Below are 16,217 nucleotides of genomic sequence, written 5' to 3'. Positions count from 1 at the left end.
TCTACCCTTTTTACACCAACACAGTAAACTGAAATAAACTGCTATAGGAAATTAAGATCAGAATATAGCTGAGTTGGGGCAGTATGCTCTGTTAAATACAGCTATCTCTGTTTTAAAATTCAGGACCAGCATGGAATTCCAACTAATATGCTTTAGAAATTACCTCCAGAACAAAAGAACTGCTTAACTGGCAGCCTGGTATGAAGATTATCTTCAGCATATGAGACAGTTTGGTATCTGCACGCCTGTATTTTTTCAGTCCTTTGATTCTTTGTGTATAGGGGAAGAACGATGAAATTCTATATAACAGTCTTGTACAAACCTGAGCACAGCACATCCACATTCTAAAAATGCTCCACAGATGAGCACCAACAGCACACTTTTAGGTACTGAGCTATTTTTATAGTATCTATGCCAAACATGAGTTAAAAGTCTTTAGAAAAATAAAAATCAAACAAAGAAAACAATCTCATTACACACTAAAAGGACAGTTAAAAGGAACTGAAGACACAGGCCATTCCCTTATTTATAACCACTTAAATTTTATTTTACAGTATATTTATGACATTTTATGTTACTATAACCAAAGATCAGGGTTGTTTACAAATATAATGGCTGCCATTTGATGTAAACGATTAAAAAGTGTCTCTAAATATTAAAATTTTACATCATGATTTTGTTTTATTAAACTGAATTGCTCTTTGTGCCATCAGTTATTAGTGGAGAGGAACTAATTTAAGCAAAAATAGTTTTCAGAAATTAGATGTAGAAACTGAGAAGCCTGGATAAGATTTCAAAAGACCACTCTCTCATCACTGTAAAAAGGAACAAAGCAAATTCATTCACTGAAGTTGCAATGAAGAGTCAACCAAGTCCATTTGTATTAAGGCTTCTTTACATATTATTGAATCCCATCATGCCTTTCATATTCCCAGCAGCACCTTGTTGAAATTGTCTCATCATTGACTGCAAACCGGCCATGCCACCTGCAGAAAGTAAGTGAGAACATGAATGTGTTAATGAACTCTGAAGCACGGCTCTCTTGCTTGAGGCATCACTCCTGTACACACACTATTCCAGTAATATCCAAAGGCAGAAGCCCAAACTGTCAAACCAGGTTTAAACAGCTATTGAAAATAAAGAATGGAGTCAGGAATTACAGAAAGGTCTGCAAAACACCAGGCTTTAAGTAGGTTTTAAGATGACTCGTGCATTAAGAACTAGACAGAAGAAAAAAACTTGATGGAATGACTATTATCAATCAGTAAGGTTCAGTTATGGGAGTCCTTATTTAAAGTTGCTCTTGTCAATTTAATTACTTGAGCAAATCTTCAAAGAGAAAGGAAGTCTAGGAAGATTTGTTTTACCACAGACATCCTTCACCAAATGCTCATTTTGAGACCTGAATCCAAATGAAAGACTAGATTAAGCACTGCTAAGTGCAAAGTTACTGCACTTAGTTAAGCACTGCTAAGTGCAAATACTTTGGACTCAACTTTCTGATTCTTGTTAGAAAACCCAAGAAATAGTTAATACTGATATACAATGTGGATTAGTCTCCCATCCCCTTCCTCACTTCTGTATCTCAAATGCTCCATTAGAATTGACAGTCCTCTCCTGAAGCTATAAAAAGTCAGCACATACCCATATGATGAAGAACTCTTGGATCCATCATCTTTGCCATCTGCTGATTCAGTTTGGCCAGCTGAGATGGGTTTACGTTCTTGGACATATCACCACCTAAATAAAAAGAAAAGAGCAATCGTAAGAAAGTGGATTAACAAATGCTGCTAGAAATAAAATAAATCCAAATGTTACCTCCTAATTCTAGATTCATATCCATGACCCCATTATTAGAAGTTACATCAGCCACTAAAAGTCCATTTAGGATCAACAGTCCCTGCACTCCACATAACAGAATGAAGTGCTAGTACTGCAGTAGTAATCAAGTCTGCATTGATAGCAAGGAAAGCTGCTGTATTTCTAAGTTACACACTGGTGTCATGAAGAACAATGCAGCTCTTACCAATGACATAGAAGAAATTTCAAACATTGTGAAAAAGAGTTGTAGCTTGCTCATTCTCTTCTCCCTAATCAGTATTTTCTCATTTCCTCTGTTTACATACATCAAGTCACCTCCCCCCTTAGTTAATAAATTTTAGAGTGGGGTTTTTGGTATTGGTTAGGAGGGTTTTTTACCTTTGAAAAGCCCTTTGATACCTCCCATCTTTTTCACCATCTGTGCAAACTTAGTGTATTGGGTCAAAAGCTCCTGAACATCTCTGGTGGAAACACCAGAGCCTCTTGCTACTCTTTGGATTCTTCCTGGCTGCTTACTGAAAACTTTGGCACCATCTGTACTGTCAAGTTCTGCAATTACAGTATGGAAAAGAAAAATCCATTGAGTCACTGACATTAAAAACTGTTACAATTGGTAACAAACATCAAACCTGTTTTCATTGTTGAGAATTTAATTTTGAGCCAGAGAATAAAAACTTATTTATGTAAAATTTTGCATTGTCACTTCTAAAACCCATTGAGACATAATATTCTAGGAAGTAATACTAAAAAGCTCTTATCTTCATATGTTAATCACTGTGATAGAAAAAAAGCTGTGAGAATAAATTATGCTGTTGGGATACTTGATCTTAAGCCATATTAATGGGTTTAGCACAAGGGTAAGAGCATACTACTAAAGGAATTATAGGAGGACTAGAAACATCACTTTGAATTCCAGAGACCAGGCTATGCCATCAAGTAAATTTCAGGGTGAGTAGGAAAAAGACAGCAATGCCAGACTAAAGATTAACATACTTTATTAATTTGCAAGCATAGCATTAATAATTTATGAACAGTTACAATACAATAAAAGTACATTGATTTCCAACAGAATGGAAATTATTTGAAATCCCACCTACTCTACACAAGACAGAGCAGCAACAGGCAAAATATCTGTAGATATTTAGATTTATTAAGAGATTTGGAGACACATGTACTCCTTTCTATTCCCAAGAATGTTAAATATTTCTTGTCATTTTCTGTCATTGTACATGCTGCGATATGAATTTTTGTTCCCAGAAAGATCTCTCTAAATAAGCTTGTTCAACAATCAAGAAAAAAAATAGTGGGTGAAATTTGTATTACCTTGATCATTCATACTGTCCATTATAGTCATGAGTTTCTTTAGCCTGGCCATTGATTCCTGTTCATTGCCTTTACTCATGAAGTCAGTTCCAAAACCAGGGATCATGCCCTTGTTTCAAGAATGGAAAACAAAAGCTGTGTCAGAATAGGCAAAGCTAACTTTAATTAAGCAGAAAGAAATACAGACAGCAACTGTTAGTTCAGTAGTTGCATACTGCAGTAAAAGAAACCTTTTTAAAAAACAGAACACATATTATAACAAATTTCAATTAAGAGTTTTAAAATAAAAATATTTTGGGGAGAACTAACCAAGATCTGACTGAATGGTCCCATTTTCATGATGTTTTGGAATTGTTCATACATATCTCTTAAGGTAAATTGACCTGAAGTACAACAACAAAAGAAAAGTTAGCAGAAGTCACACCAGCATTTTGATCTTAATCTCCTTTTTTAATTATTCTTTGTATTCATAAGGTAAATACTATACTACATAGATAAGTAGATAAATAAACCTCTTCACTCATCATATGGCTAAACAGTTTCAGATGGCACATGCTGAGCCATTAAGCTAATTTTTCTGCAGTTGTAGTCTGACAGATTTATCATTTGAAAAACACAACTCAATTTACTTGGCTGCCACATTTACTGGAGAAAGAGTTACTATTCTTCACTGTGCACATGAACAAGTTATTTGTGTCTACATACAGCACAAATTAACTCAGTGGCCTCCATTGCAGAGAATCTGCCATGGTCAGGTTACTGTAACACATCTGCTATTCAGGCCTTGGGAATAACTTACCATGCTTTAGCTTTTCTATGAGTGCTTCATTATCATCCAACTTTAACTCATTTACTTTATCTATCAATCCTTCAATATCACCCATACCTGGATAAAGAAAACAGATCTGAAATTAGCATTAAAAAATACCCTTTGACTTTCCAGTATCCAATTCTAAGTGTCTTTTAAGTACAGTTGTACATTGGACATACCAAGCAGTTTGCTGATGAAAGGCTGTGTTTTAAAGGGTTCAAAGTCATCTATGTGCTCGCCAGTTCCAATAAAAATAATAGGACTCTTTGTGGCAGCAACTCTGCAATAAAATACATTTTATGAAATGGCCTCTCAAACACCATCCATCTTCTATACTATAATCGGCTAGGCATCATCAACACTATGCATTCTGTCTGAAGTATCTGCCTTACTCCTCAAACTATTCATGAAAAAACACCCAGCACTTGGATGTTTAGCTCAGAGTAGTTAAAAAGATTTTTCTCTAATTAGTACTTTATAAAATACAAACTCTGTTTGGAAAAAATCAGAAATAGAATTTGCTAATTTTCGTTGCTGAATTTAAGAAACGTGAGAGGAAAGAAAGGAAAATAAATCATCTCCAGTTTATCCTAATATTGGGCTATCACTGATGCAAACACTGATACTAATGACAATACTGTCAGATGACAGGCATTGATACAATTTCTTCAAGGTACCTCATATAAAAGACAATCTCATTTTCAACACAGGAAAAAGCTCAGACATAAGAAAACTCAGAACCTTTCCACCACACTGGCATTATCTTTCAGATAAAATTTAGTTTCCAGTCCACAGAGAGTACAGAGCAAACACAGCACACTTAAAGCACACAAGCATACGACAACTCGAACAAGAGCAAAATGAAAATACCAAAAGCTTTAGTCTTCCAACATTATCCTATAAATAAAGTAAAATATGGCAGTTTAGGAACACTTCAGGTAAAAGACAGGCAGGGAATTAGCAAGTCAGGGTCAGTTATTTTGACTGTTTTGACAAAACATCTCAGCTCCAGACAAGCTGTATCATTGAAAGACAGTTGAAACAATCATATACAATCATATTGAAACAATCATATTTTCTGGTCAAAAACTCTGCCAAGATACAGGACATGGAAAGTCCAAGAAGAATGGAATTTGGGTGAGTATGACCACAGACAACTTTTCATCAAGTTTCTGGACACTGCCAATCCTGAAGTTTGATTTGCATTATAGTTTTAAGGTCACATATGATGAGGTACAGTTTTTCCCCTTTTGGAAAAAATCTCTTGAGATGCAAAACTCTTCATTTAAGTTGTATCTATTGAGCCCAAATTTATCTTTCTGGAAGAATGCCTAGTACACAACAGGCAATGAATATTGCTTGATGTCGATTTCAGAAGACAAAAGTCTGACCTGTGACAATACAAACTACTGTACTGAAAATACATCCTATGTATGAAGGAATCATCCTATGAATGCTGATGTTAAGCATCATCAACAGGTGATCCTACCCACCAGAAGAAGAAGAATCTAAGTGTGTCTGACTCAGATTGTGTGCAGTGTGACAGTGACGTTCCACAGGACAGCTTTCTGTGAGACACCAGCGCACTTTGCGGCTGGCTGTGCACGGCCAGATGCTGGACACTACTGTACCACCCTCAGTACTTACGCACTAAGAGCTCCACCTCCTTTGGCATGTCCATCAAGCTTAGTAACAATAACAGAAGCTACATCTACTTTGTCTTTGAAAGCTTTAGCTTGAGCTTCACAAGCTTGGCCAATGGATGCATCCATCACATAAACAATGTTATCTGGTTGCTAGGAGAAATGAGATACACAAAATAATCATTTCCTGCTTCGTTAAACAATGTTCATGCATTATTACTATTATATAGGTTCAGCAGCAGAACTTACTGCAATAACAGTATATATATAAGAGCTGTATGCTAGAGTTTAAAACAGGACCACTGTTTTATTAACAGTATTATCAAAGGACCATTAAAAAATTTTGATGCTGAATGATTATATGATTTATCTACAACACAAAAGATTACAATTGAATAGGTTTGTGCTTATTAGTTATGATTCAAGTGATTTTAGCCAGTATCTTGAGTCAATAAGATAATTAGTATCTACAAGGATTTAACAGCTAACATCTTCCATTTGGTTTTACATTCAGATATTTAAGACAGCCATTTCTCTAAAAATAAGTTAGCATTACCAGGAATTGTGTGGGAAGTGTCATATTGTCATGCAAGACCACAGAATCAAACAAATAGCCCGACTTTTTAAACCCATAGAAACAACAGCTTCATTTACATATCAAAACTGTTGAAAGTCATCCAATCATCTTCTCTGTCTCAGTGCAATTATTTGTGACAATCACAGAAAGTTTAGTATTCATAGTTACAGGAAACCAGACCAGACTGGTTCTTTCATCTAGTTTTTCAATGCAAAGATCCTGGAAAGGAAAAGTTAAAGCAGGAATGGCAGTCTGGTTATATGCAAGCATCCTTGAACAGAAGAATAAAAGAATTAAAACCATCACAAAACTAACAAGCACTGGTCATTCAGCCTTTGCTTATTAATATCTGTTTGTAATTTCTAATACCATCTAGGAGATAAAGCAAAATGCACACAGAACATTAGGATAAAGATGAATCAACTGTCCTCAAAATGCCAATTTACTGTATTTCTCAAAACTACTCACTATGGCATTAGCAACTTGTAACATTTCTTCAAACAAAGAGTCTTCTTGTTTGTGACGTCCACTTGTGTCAACAATGATTATTTCAAAGTTTTCATTCTTAAATTTCTCAACACCTTCTGAGGCAATTATTACAGGATCCATCTCTGTATAGCTGATCAAAAAGAGAAACAAAGAGATTCAGAATTTCATCATTTGACTATAAACTTGTTAACTATAAATCTATCAGTATTTCAAGAGGGAACTCCTCTTATGTAAAGCAAAAATTGGTAACAAATATGTCTTCCTAAACCATTTATCTTTACTGCTCAGTGAACTGAAGCACAAAGCCTGAAGTCTGTCTCACCTGCTGGAAGCTGCAGTAAGTTCTACAAGAACCTCTCTCAAATAAGATTTAGCTGAGCATCTAGACAGTTCATCTTTAGTAAATCTTAGGGGAAAGTTATTTACTGCTTTATAAAAGACATTTCAGGTCCACCTCTGTCTCTATTTGATAATAAAAATTAGGCATCCAAAAATTATGTCCTTTCATCTGTGAGATACTTCTCAAAAATCTGGCCACATCTGGTAAAAGTCTGAACTGCTATACATCGAGAAAGCACTATAGGGAATTATTCCTGGCCACCTGATCTCTTTGTACACTATCCTACCTGCTACTCCTGGCAATACACTGGACAGAATTTTCATCTGATCAGAGCAAGTATTACTCAGAACATATTATTATTAAAATGAAAGCAATTAGGCCATGCTAGATGGGGTTTAGTGCAAAATGTTCAGAACAACACAATACATAACTGGAGTTGAATTTTCTCCGAAGTGTTTGTGAAAGATGCTTACCTCCCATAAAAGGGAATTCTTGCTTTTGTGGCATTCTGCTTTAACTGGTCAAAAGCACCTGTAAGACAGGTATAGTCAAGAGACTAATTAAGGAAATCTTCAAGTATTATAGATAGAGAACTACATCATTAAAGTCTGTGTTACCTGCTCTGTATGTGTCGGCACATATTAGACAAGTCTTCCAGCCTTTTCTCTGATAGAAGTATGCTAACTGAAATGAAACCCAAAACAAGCAGTTACACCAAAGTCTCATTGACAGGACACCTCTAACAGCCTGAAGTCACACACAGAGGACACAAACTCAAGCCAACCCTTCTACAACTGAGGCCACAGAGTAAGACTGTTCACGGTTAGCATGGCCATTATTCAGAAGAGCATGTTATAAATAATTATTAATGGCAAGATGAAAACACCTGCTTGACTCTGCTTCTGATTTCAATTTCTTGAAATGGCAATCTCTAGGAATGACTACAAATAACTTAAGTTCCCATTTTAACTCCTGAATTCTTCTTAGTGTTAATACTGCAGATTGGACTAGCATGTAGAAACTACCCAAAGCAATACTTCAATATCAAGTATGATAATGGCTACAACTTGTACAGCTTTATGTTTTGTACTTCCAGAGGAACAAAGATATTTTCACTGAAAGGACATGTTTTAAAGCAGTGGACAGAATCCTTAACCTTCCTACAACACTCAGCTTCATGGGTGCTACATATATGCTCAAAACACTGGCCAAATACAAACATTCAAAATAAAGTTCACCTACATAAACACTAAGAAAGTCTTCTGAAATCAGAGCAGGCTATACTGAATATTTCACTATGTGTGCATCTCAAAAGGAGATGACAAAAAACAACAAAGATGTGTCTTTTTTCCACAGGATAATTTTATCTCACAACTTGAAATGTACCAAGTTCTGTCCTGGGGTGAAAGAAGAGTGAGTCGAGATCTTATGGTTTAAGATAAAAGGGCAGATTAGTGAGGGTGATGCTGTTGTGGGTGCTTGTTACAGGCCACCTGAGCAGAAGAAGCAAGTGAATGAGGCTTTCTACAGGCAACTTGAAGCAGCCTCAAAGTCATAGGCCCTGGTTCTTGTGGGGAACTTTAACTACCCTGACATCTGCTGGAGAAGCAACACAGTGAAGCACAAACAGTCCAGGAGGTTCCTGGAAAATGGAAAGCAGAGATTACAACTTCCTGTTACAGGCAGTGGACAATCCCACAAGGAAAGGTGTGTTGTTTGACCTTGCACTAACAAACAAGGAAGGCCTTGTTGCAGATGTGGACATATGTCAATTCAGAGCATTCTTTTTTTAGCCTTAAAAAAATAAAACCACAAATTTCCTCAATGAATCTGGGGCTGGAAGAGGTTTCACATCACCAACTTACACTTAACTTTGTAAGATGCTTTGTATCTAATGAAAAGGCCAAATTCCACTGTTTTTCTAAATAAGTAATGGAATGAACACCCGTTCTTAGTATTTAGTCTTAAACCTAGAAAGGGAGCTATAATGTTGTGGTTTAACTAAGTACAAGGACAAAGACTCTCTTATTGTTTCATCAAGAAGTCAGTTTAAAAATCTTTGAAAAAGTCCTACAAGCCATAAATTGCCCCAAAAGCATATTACTTTCAACATTCATTTCATCTCAGAAACACCTCTGCAAATGTATCTCTACATAGTAGTGAGTTAGAACTTTCCTACTAACAAAACCAGCACAGATCACAAGCCAATTCCACCTAAGGAACCCAATGACCACCAGCTTCTCCAAGCAAAATAAAAACCCACCCCAACAAACAAACCAAAAACCATGCAAAGAGATCCACTGCACTTACCTTTGAACAAGTTGTCGTTTTACCACTTCCTTGCAAACCAACAAACATTATAATATTCTGCTTTCCTTTGGTAGGTGTCCATGCCTTGACTCCAGGATCTACAAGCTAAAGAACAAAGAGTAACATAGGCAGCAGAACCAAATTTCTACAGCATGGAACAGTTGGGTGTCACAGTCATGCTAGCTGCCTGTTTTCATATTCAAAGGAGAAAAACAGTTTTTGCACAGTCTCATCTTAATTTGGCTTGGATTTTTGCTGATCTACAGTGAACAACAGCCCTTACAAGGTATCTATAGTATATAATGTTCTGCATAATAATCCTGCCACAACAGTGTTAATTTCTAACACCAAGCACAGTCAGGATGGCTTGTACATACGGCACAAGGATAACAACCAATACAGAAAGGTGACCTCCACCCCTCTCGTCACTGCTCAGGATGGGCTTGGTCCAGTGAGAATCCTACAGCACAGAAAGCTTTTTAGGGTTGCCGCCTCATTTGTGAAATGAGTAGACGGTAGATACATTCCTGAGAGCCACCATATCTCTGGGCACAGATTGCAGAAGAACAAATAACTACACTGTTAATTGGAAAGAGGGCAGAACACAGATACTCAAGTCCTGATTTGACCAAGCAAGCAGATCAATGAGAAATGTTGCATTGAGCTGCTGGGTTGTTACTTATCACTTTTCCAAAGGCTTATACATATTTGGAATATTAGGGTAGCAAAGCAGCATTCTGGGACAACCAGAGGCAGTCTAGAAGCTAGCAGTACTTTACTCTTGTCTTTACATTTCAATTGAAGAAATGTAAAGACAAGAGTAAATGTAAAGAATAAGAACAATTGAACTTCAAGCTTAAACTGAAGTTAGTTTGAGAAATGCCCAGGACGCAGTTTCATTGAGAACACTGCTGTTTGCAGTATTGCGGTTACGCTTTCACATCAGAAAACCTAACTGCAGGTACCACATAACCACCTAAAAGCTTGGCTTGCTACTGCACTACCTCCAAGCCCAGACTGTACAAGGAAAGTGATGCAATGCACAATTTTGAAGTCCTACCTTAACAAGCTCTTTAAAGACAGCATGCTGGATCATTTTTCTTTTGTTAAGGCCAGATGCCATTTCTTCAAGATCAATTGCAGACCTGAGTTTGAGAAAAGCATGAAACACTAGCGTAACTTAAAGCATCACTTGAACCTAGTAATAAAGTTTTAGGAACTGCAACAGCACCCTGATTTGTTCTGAGTTTTCAGATAGGATGTACTTAAGAAGTGACATGCACTGGAGACATTCTTATGCAGAGGACAAGAACAGGTTTCTAAAATGCATCTTTCAGATTTGCATTTACTTAAATTAATCTGAAAATAGGCAAAGTAACAGTGCTAGTCACATACACAGATTCATTTATAGCCAGCACAGACCATGTGAAGATGTATCTAGGAAGTAATGAAGAACTTGTTTATCAGACAACTCAACTGATGAAAGCAACAGATTTTTGAAACAAGCCTCTAACAGCAGTAAGTGGCTAAATTTGACCAAAGACTCTTCTGATGGAACTGGCTAAACAGCTAAAACAGCTGTTTTCCTGTTAAAACTAAACTGTGTGTTTCTTAAAAAACCCCAACGTATTAAGTTATAAATTAGTTATTATTTTGTAACCTCAAATTACAACTTTTACAAAATCAAAAGTTAAATGCATTTTGATTATTTCACTTACTTGACATTTTCTCTAAGTTGCTTCACAAGTTTGATATTAACATCAGCTTCCAGTAATGCTGTACATACTTCTTTTAACATAGCATTTAAAACCTTTGGAGTAGAAAAGAAAAATCAGAAAAATTGTTTTACAATACACAGAGATTAACTAGGCCACTATTAGGTCAAAATAAGAATAGAAAGTCTATTTATGATATAACCATGGCTTTCACAAATTAAATGCATGTAGTCCTATCATTAAATCGACTGTCACAAAAAAAAAGTCTGTGCATTTGTTCCTACATAAAAACAATGTAAATCTGAGAGGGAAGGGTTCTCAATTGTAACAATTACACACTATATAACACTAACACAAAACACTTCCTACTGCATTATGGCTAACAGCTCATATGGCAGCAAGACTTCCTAAACTCCCCTCTGGGTACTCCTTAGAGAGTACACCAAAAAAAAATCTTGGATCACAACACCATGAAACAGTATTCCTCAGCTAAAGAGGGACACCCTGCTACCTGCATTTTCAGTAACTGGACTGCTGCTCTAAATGTATGCCTTTCAGGCAAGCAGGTGCCTCAGACAGAAATCCTGTCTATTCTGAGTTTTCAAAGTCTCGAAGAGAAAGATTTTTCTGAAAGTAACACCTGCATAAATGGCCTCATTTTCACATCTTGAGCTCTCGCAGGATAAAAGTTTCCATTGCTGAAAAAATTTAAGTGGGCTGTGTTTGATTCAATTAAGAATTTTTTTTTTTTGTCTCCTGGCAGAAGATACATTAAAACATTTTCTCTATGCATAAATCTAACCCTACAGCTCTCAATGAGCCTACTTTTTAGTTACTTTAAGCCACCCAGCTTTGAGAGAAATTCTTTTCAGGTGGAATCTATGTACTCAGAGACACTTTGAAACCACCACATTAGTTAACTTTTCCATTGCATTGAACTCCTGTGACAGAACACACTGAGTTCTAATTTCAAACTCTTTTCTAGAGAAAATACGGGGCATACCAAGCCAAACAAAATTCCAGAACCACACACTGGTTTGAATATAAAGGCAGCAAATGCAACACATTCCTCACAATTCAGACAGCAAAGATTACATTTGTTCTTCCACATTTCAGCTTCTAGCAGCCTAATACACATCTGCATAGCCTGCCTGTGCCCACACACATAAATCAGAGCAGGCACCTACCTTCCATCCAAACTTAGGCACACACTGCCTCCACAGAACACTAACCTCCCTAAATACAGCCACCAGGCTCAAGGACCCTTTCACCACTATGTCTGAGGCGATGACCCACGTATAAATCTAGTTTTAAGTTCTGGCCAGTACTGTTATGGGGTTAAAACCTTTAGTAGAAATTTTACTTGAAGGAAGAAAGAGTCTAGGTAGCCCACTTCAAGCTTCTCATCAGCCTTTGAGAAGTTTTTCTCAGAACTTTTCCAGTGCTAGTGCCATCCCACTACATACCTCTTCATTGATAATTGTGGCATTGCTCAGTGAGCGCAATGCCGAAGTTATTTTTCTTCCAAGATCTGCCAGAACCATTTTGGCGGCTTCAAGAACGACTCAGAAGGATCTGGAAAAAAAATCAGAAAATAAAATTTTAAACTAGTTGAAGCTATGCCTTCACAAATTAATTATTCAAATAACTTTGGGTAACAATCCTGCTTTGCATTCCAGAAAGTGCAGAAGTTTTACTTTTTAAAGTTATTTTTAGGAAATATTGGCCTGAAGTTAATTTTAGGCAATCCTGATGGCCTACTTAGAAAGAGAGATACCACACTTCAATTAGGAAGAATTTCACTGTGTAGAATAAATGTGCATTGAATTCACCATGGAAAAAACCAAACAAAACAGTCCAGATAGACTTCCAGAAAGAATGCCAGCTGCTTTTTATCCTCTTATCAGCAATATGCTACATAACAGAATAAAATCAAACAGAACAGCCTAGAAATACTGCATTTTGCAAGGACACTATGACCAGAAGCAAAATATTTTGCTAGCAAAATTCAACATTCTTTATCAGTTGCATTTTATCCAGCTTTCATGAATCAAGCTGAATTTCCCACTTCAGTAACCCTACAAACATACTTGCATTTTAATAAGCAAAATTCATATTGTGGTTTTTAATGGCTGTATTGGAAAACCAGACTATTTTTGCTCACTAGAAACACAAATCTCACATATAAGCCCAAACCATACCATAATTTACACTTCGGAAACCATAAAAAGTTACTTTCTGAAGGATACACATTCTAGTCAACATGCTAAACCACTCCACCCCCTATATTAGGTGGCAAGATATTCAGGAGAACACATGTAGACTCAGCAATCTAAAATTCTGATTAAGGGCAAACCAAAACTTGTCTGAAGGGCAAAAATTTGCAACACCACAGCTACTGCTGAAATGGAGCACTTCAAATGCTTCTTGTTTATCTTCCACCTTCAGTGTTGCTTTCCTGTACTCAGCTGTAACTACTTCCTTGATGATAGCCCAAACTGGAATCTCACATTTGAGCTCCTCCTTTCAGTACTGAAAGCCAAATGCTCAAAAAAGGGAATCCCTGTAATCAAAACAGATCAGAGTTTCAAAGATTTTTGGGACTTCCCCCGGCTTCAAATGAGAAGTAAACAGAGAAGAAAGGTCAGTCTATTTATTGAAATGAAGAATGCACCACTAGCTACATTCTGATTTTATTTAATAGACAGGGCATCAATGAGGCTAACAAAGCAGCTCACTGTATACACACATTGAGATTTATCTGCTGCAGAAACTCCAAAAAGCACGGTTTAAAATGTTCAAAAATGTTAATTTTGTTTTTATTATTTATAAATAGTAAAATATATATTCCAAAAGAGCTAAAACAAGGCACCCATGTAAGCCAACCTCCTGACTGCTTGGTCTAATTGAGAGTTACTATTGTTACCAACCTGGCAGGTTAAACCAGCAACAAAACCCCAAAAACAACTGCCAGTCTAACCCACCTTCCCCTGATACGAAGGTCACAATGCAGAACAAAGTCTCTAGGATCTTCAGAAGATGTAGGATAAATAAATCCCATGTAAGTACAGCAGTTGGGTATGGCAAATGACACAAATATGTTTACACATTTTAGATTTAATGCACATTGAATGTACAAGCAATGATATCTATCACAATGCCATCCCAATATTAAATTACAAAATAAGTATAAGGAACTCTGCCAGTACGCTAGTAGAAATTGATGCCCATCTTCTTACATTGTTGGAAGGGGACTTCTACTTGTTACCTGAAGTGGTAAAACTCCAAGGTTTCCTTACAAGGCATACAAGCCATATTATTGCAGAATAATTCTAAAAAAGCATTATCATCAATCGGCTCTACCCAACAGTCTCAGCAAAACAGATGTTCAAAACCTTTTCCAGGTTGTCTTCTGTGATAATCACAATGTGCAAGAAAAAACAAAGCCCCCAAACCTTTAAAAATAGTGCTGCACCTTAGTAAGCTTTGAGCTGCTAAAATGGCAACCAGTGACAGAATTTAACATTTGGATATATCAGCTAAGAAGTTTGATAGGATGACCAACAAACAGAAGTCATGTGAATACTCAATATTTAAAATTAGCTTCCAGAGCTGTACAGATCTCCAAATACAGAAGGTTAATTACGTCCCGATAAATGAACATTTCCTCTGCAAATTCCAAAAGCTTCTTCCGGCAGCCTTACAATCAGAATAATTCAAATCCTTTGCTAAGGAGATGAGTTTAAGCATTTTTATATAAGCTGCTCTTACCAGCACATTAAGAAATCATAAGGCATCAGAATTTCTAAGGGTTGCCAAGTACAGAAATCAAGAGAAGTTGTGACACAGTCCATCCAAGTTGAGAGACACACTCCAGACAAAAAGACACGCAAGACGTTTTAGCAGGTAGCCAGCTTGGGCTGGCAGATAGCCAGAAGGGCATTAGCAGTAACTGCACTGCAGACCGTGTGCTGAGCAGCCGTAGTTCTGGAGAGTTTACCCAGAGCGCAGCACCCGCAGACACGGCGAGCAGGCCGGGGCAGGCCCTGCGCTGAGCAAGGCCACGAGCTGCGCGCAGCCCAGGCCCCTCCAGCCGCCTGGGCACCGCCACGCCGAGCTCCCAGCTCACGGTGCTGCTGCAGCCACAAGCGCTCTGCGCTTCAGCCACAAAGCGGCATTCCAGGAGTAAAGGGGCAGCAGAAACAGCGAATGTCTTACTGTGGCACAGCAAACCAGCAGGGAAGCAATTCTGAGGAGACAGACTGCCCACCCCCCCAGCACAAACCCCCAACCAGATCCATCTAGCTAAACTAGCAACACTCTAACGCACAGAGTTTTGAAAAAAATACAGGTTTAACGGGTAACAGCAGGTTAAACAGCTGCTTTAAAAGACAGCAGCTGTTCAAAAAGAAAACAAACAAAAGGAACACTCAAAAACTGTACAATAAACTTGCACTACGTGTACACGTACATGGATTAAGACCAACTGCAAGTCTAACACGGTAAGGGAGAAGCGGCTGTTTCACAGTTGGGAATGCCTTGAGCTGCTGCAGCTACGCTCAACCTCAACTCCTGAGTTTCCACCTTCTAAAATTACCCGGCTGACGACGGGAAGGCGCCCCCAAGGCAGCAGCAGGGAACGGCTGTCTCGCTTACGGCCCAATGCCCTCGTTTTCACGGGAAAAGTGATGAAGGCAGAGCCCAGTACATGGGCTGGCCACGGACAGCGGGCGGACACCGGCTGGGCGAGTCCCGTCCCGGTGCTGTGGACAGCACAGGCTGGGTCCAGGAGGCCCAGAACTGCTCCCGCGGAGCGCCGGCGGACTGAGGGCCCCGCCCGGCCCGGGCTGCCGCAGGACAGACCGCCGCCTATGCCCGGGGTCGGCAAGCACCGGTCCCTCCTCCTTCCCCGCCCGGCCTGGGCCGGGGACCCCTCCGCGTCACGAAAAACCGCCGCGGGTCGCGGTCCCGCTTACGGAGCGGCTACGGCGGCAGCCCGAGCACTCACCGGGAGCGCGGCGCGGGGCCCGCGGCAGAGCCGTGCCCAGCGCAGCCCGCCGGGGCGAGGCCGCCCAGCGAGACTCGGCTGGATCGCAGGGAGCCGCGGCCGCCGCCGGCCAGCGAAACGTCAGCACTGGCCGTCGCCCCACAGGCCCCCGTTGGCTTCCGTTTCCGGGACGTGCGAGGG

At 38.7% G+C, this 16,217-nt stretch overlaps 1 protein-coding gene across 2 annotated transcripts; it reads right to left on the bottom strand.

The window, feature by feature from the left end:
* Window positions 1–522: 522 nt before the first annotated feature.
* On the bottom strand, window positions 523–16,203 carry SRP54 (signal recognition particle 54). Of its 2 annotated transcripts, none has more exons than XM_038136787.1 (16): window positions 16,038–16,203; window positions 12,496–12,604; window positions 11,033–11,124; window positions 10,375–10,459; window positions 9,315–9,419; window positions 7,622–7,688; window positions 7,478–7,535; window positions 6,644–6,794; window positions 5,603–5,751; window positions 4,135–4,235; window positions 3,944–4,030; window positions 3,454–3,527; window positions 3,145–3,253; window positions 2,200–2,370; window positions 1,645–1,740; window positions 523–986 (listed from the first exon to the last, which is right to left on the bottom strand). In XM_038136787.1, exons 2-16 carry the CDS (start codon window positions 12,571–12,573, stop codon window positions 895–897), a joined length of 1,515 nt encoding a protein of 504 aa, XP_037992715.1. In that variant the 5' UTR covers window positions 12,574–12,604; window positions 16,038–16,203; the 3' UTR covers window positions 523–894. The 2 variants fall into 2 exon arrangements, with proteins under 2 accessions (XP_037992715.1, XP_037992716.1); XM_038136788.1 differs by lacking the exon at window positions 16,038–16,203 and adding an exon at window positions 15,501–15,639 and having other exon boundaries at window positions 584–986.
* Window positions 16,204–16,217: the final 14 nt, after the last annotated feature.

Source organism: Motacilla alba, chromosome 5 (genome assembly GCF_015832195.1).
Source record: "Motacilla alba alba isolate MOTALB_02 chromosome 5, Motacilla_alba_V1.0_pri, whole genome shotgun sequence".
NCBI lineage: Eukaryota > Metazoa > Chordata > Aves > Passeriformes > Motacillidae > Motacilla > Motacilla alba.
This window is presented reverse-complemented; position numbering and strand designations above follow the sequence as displayed.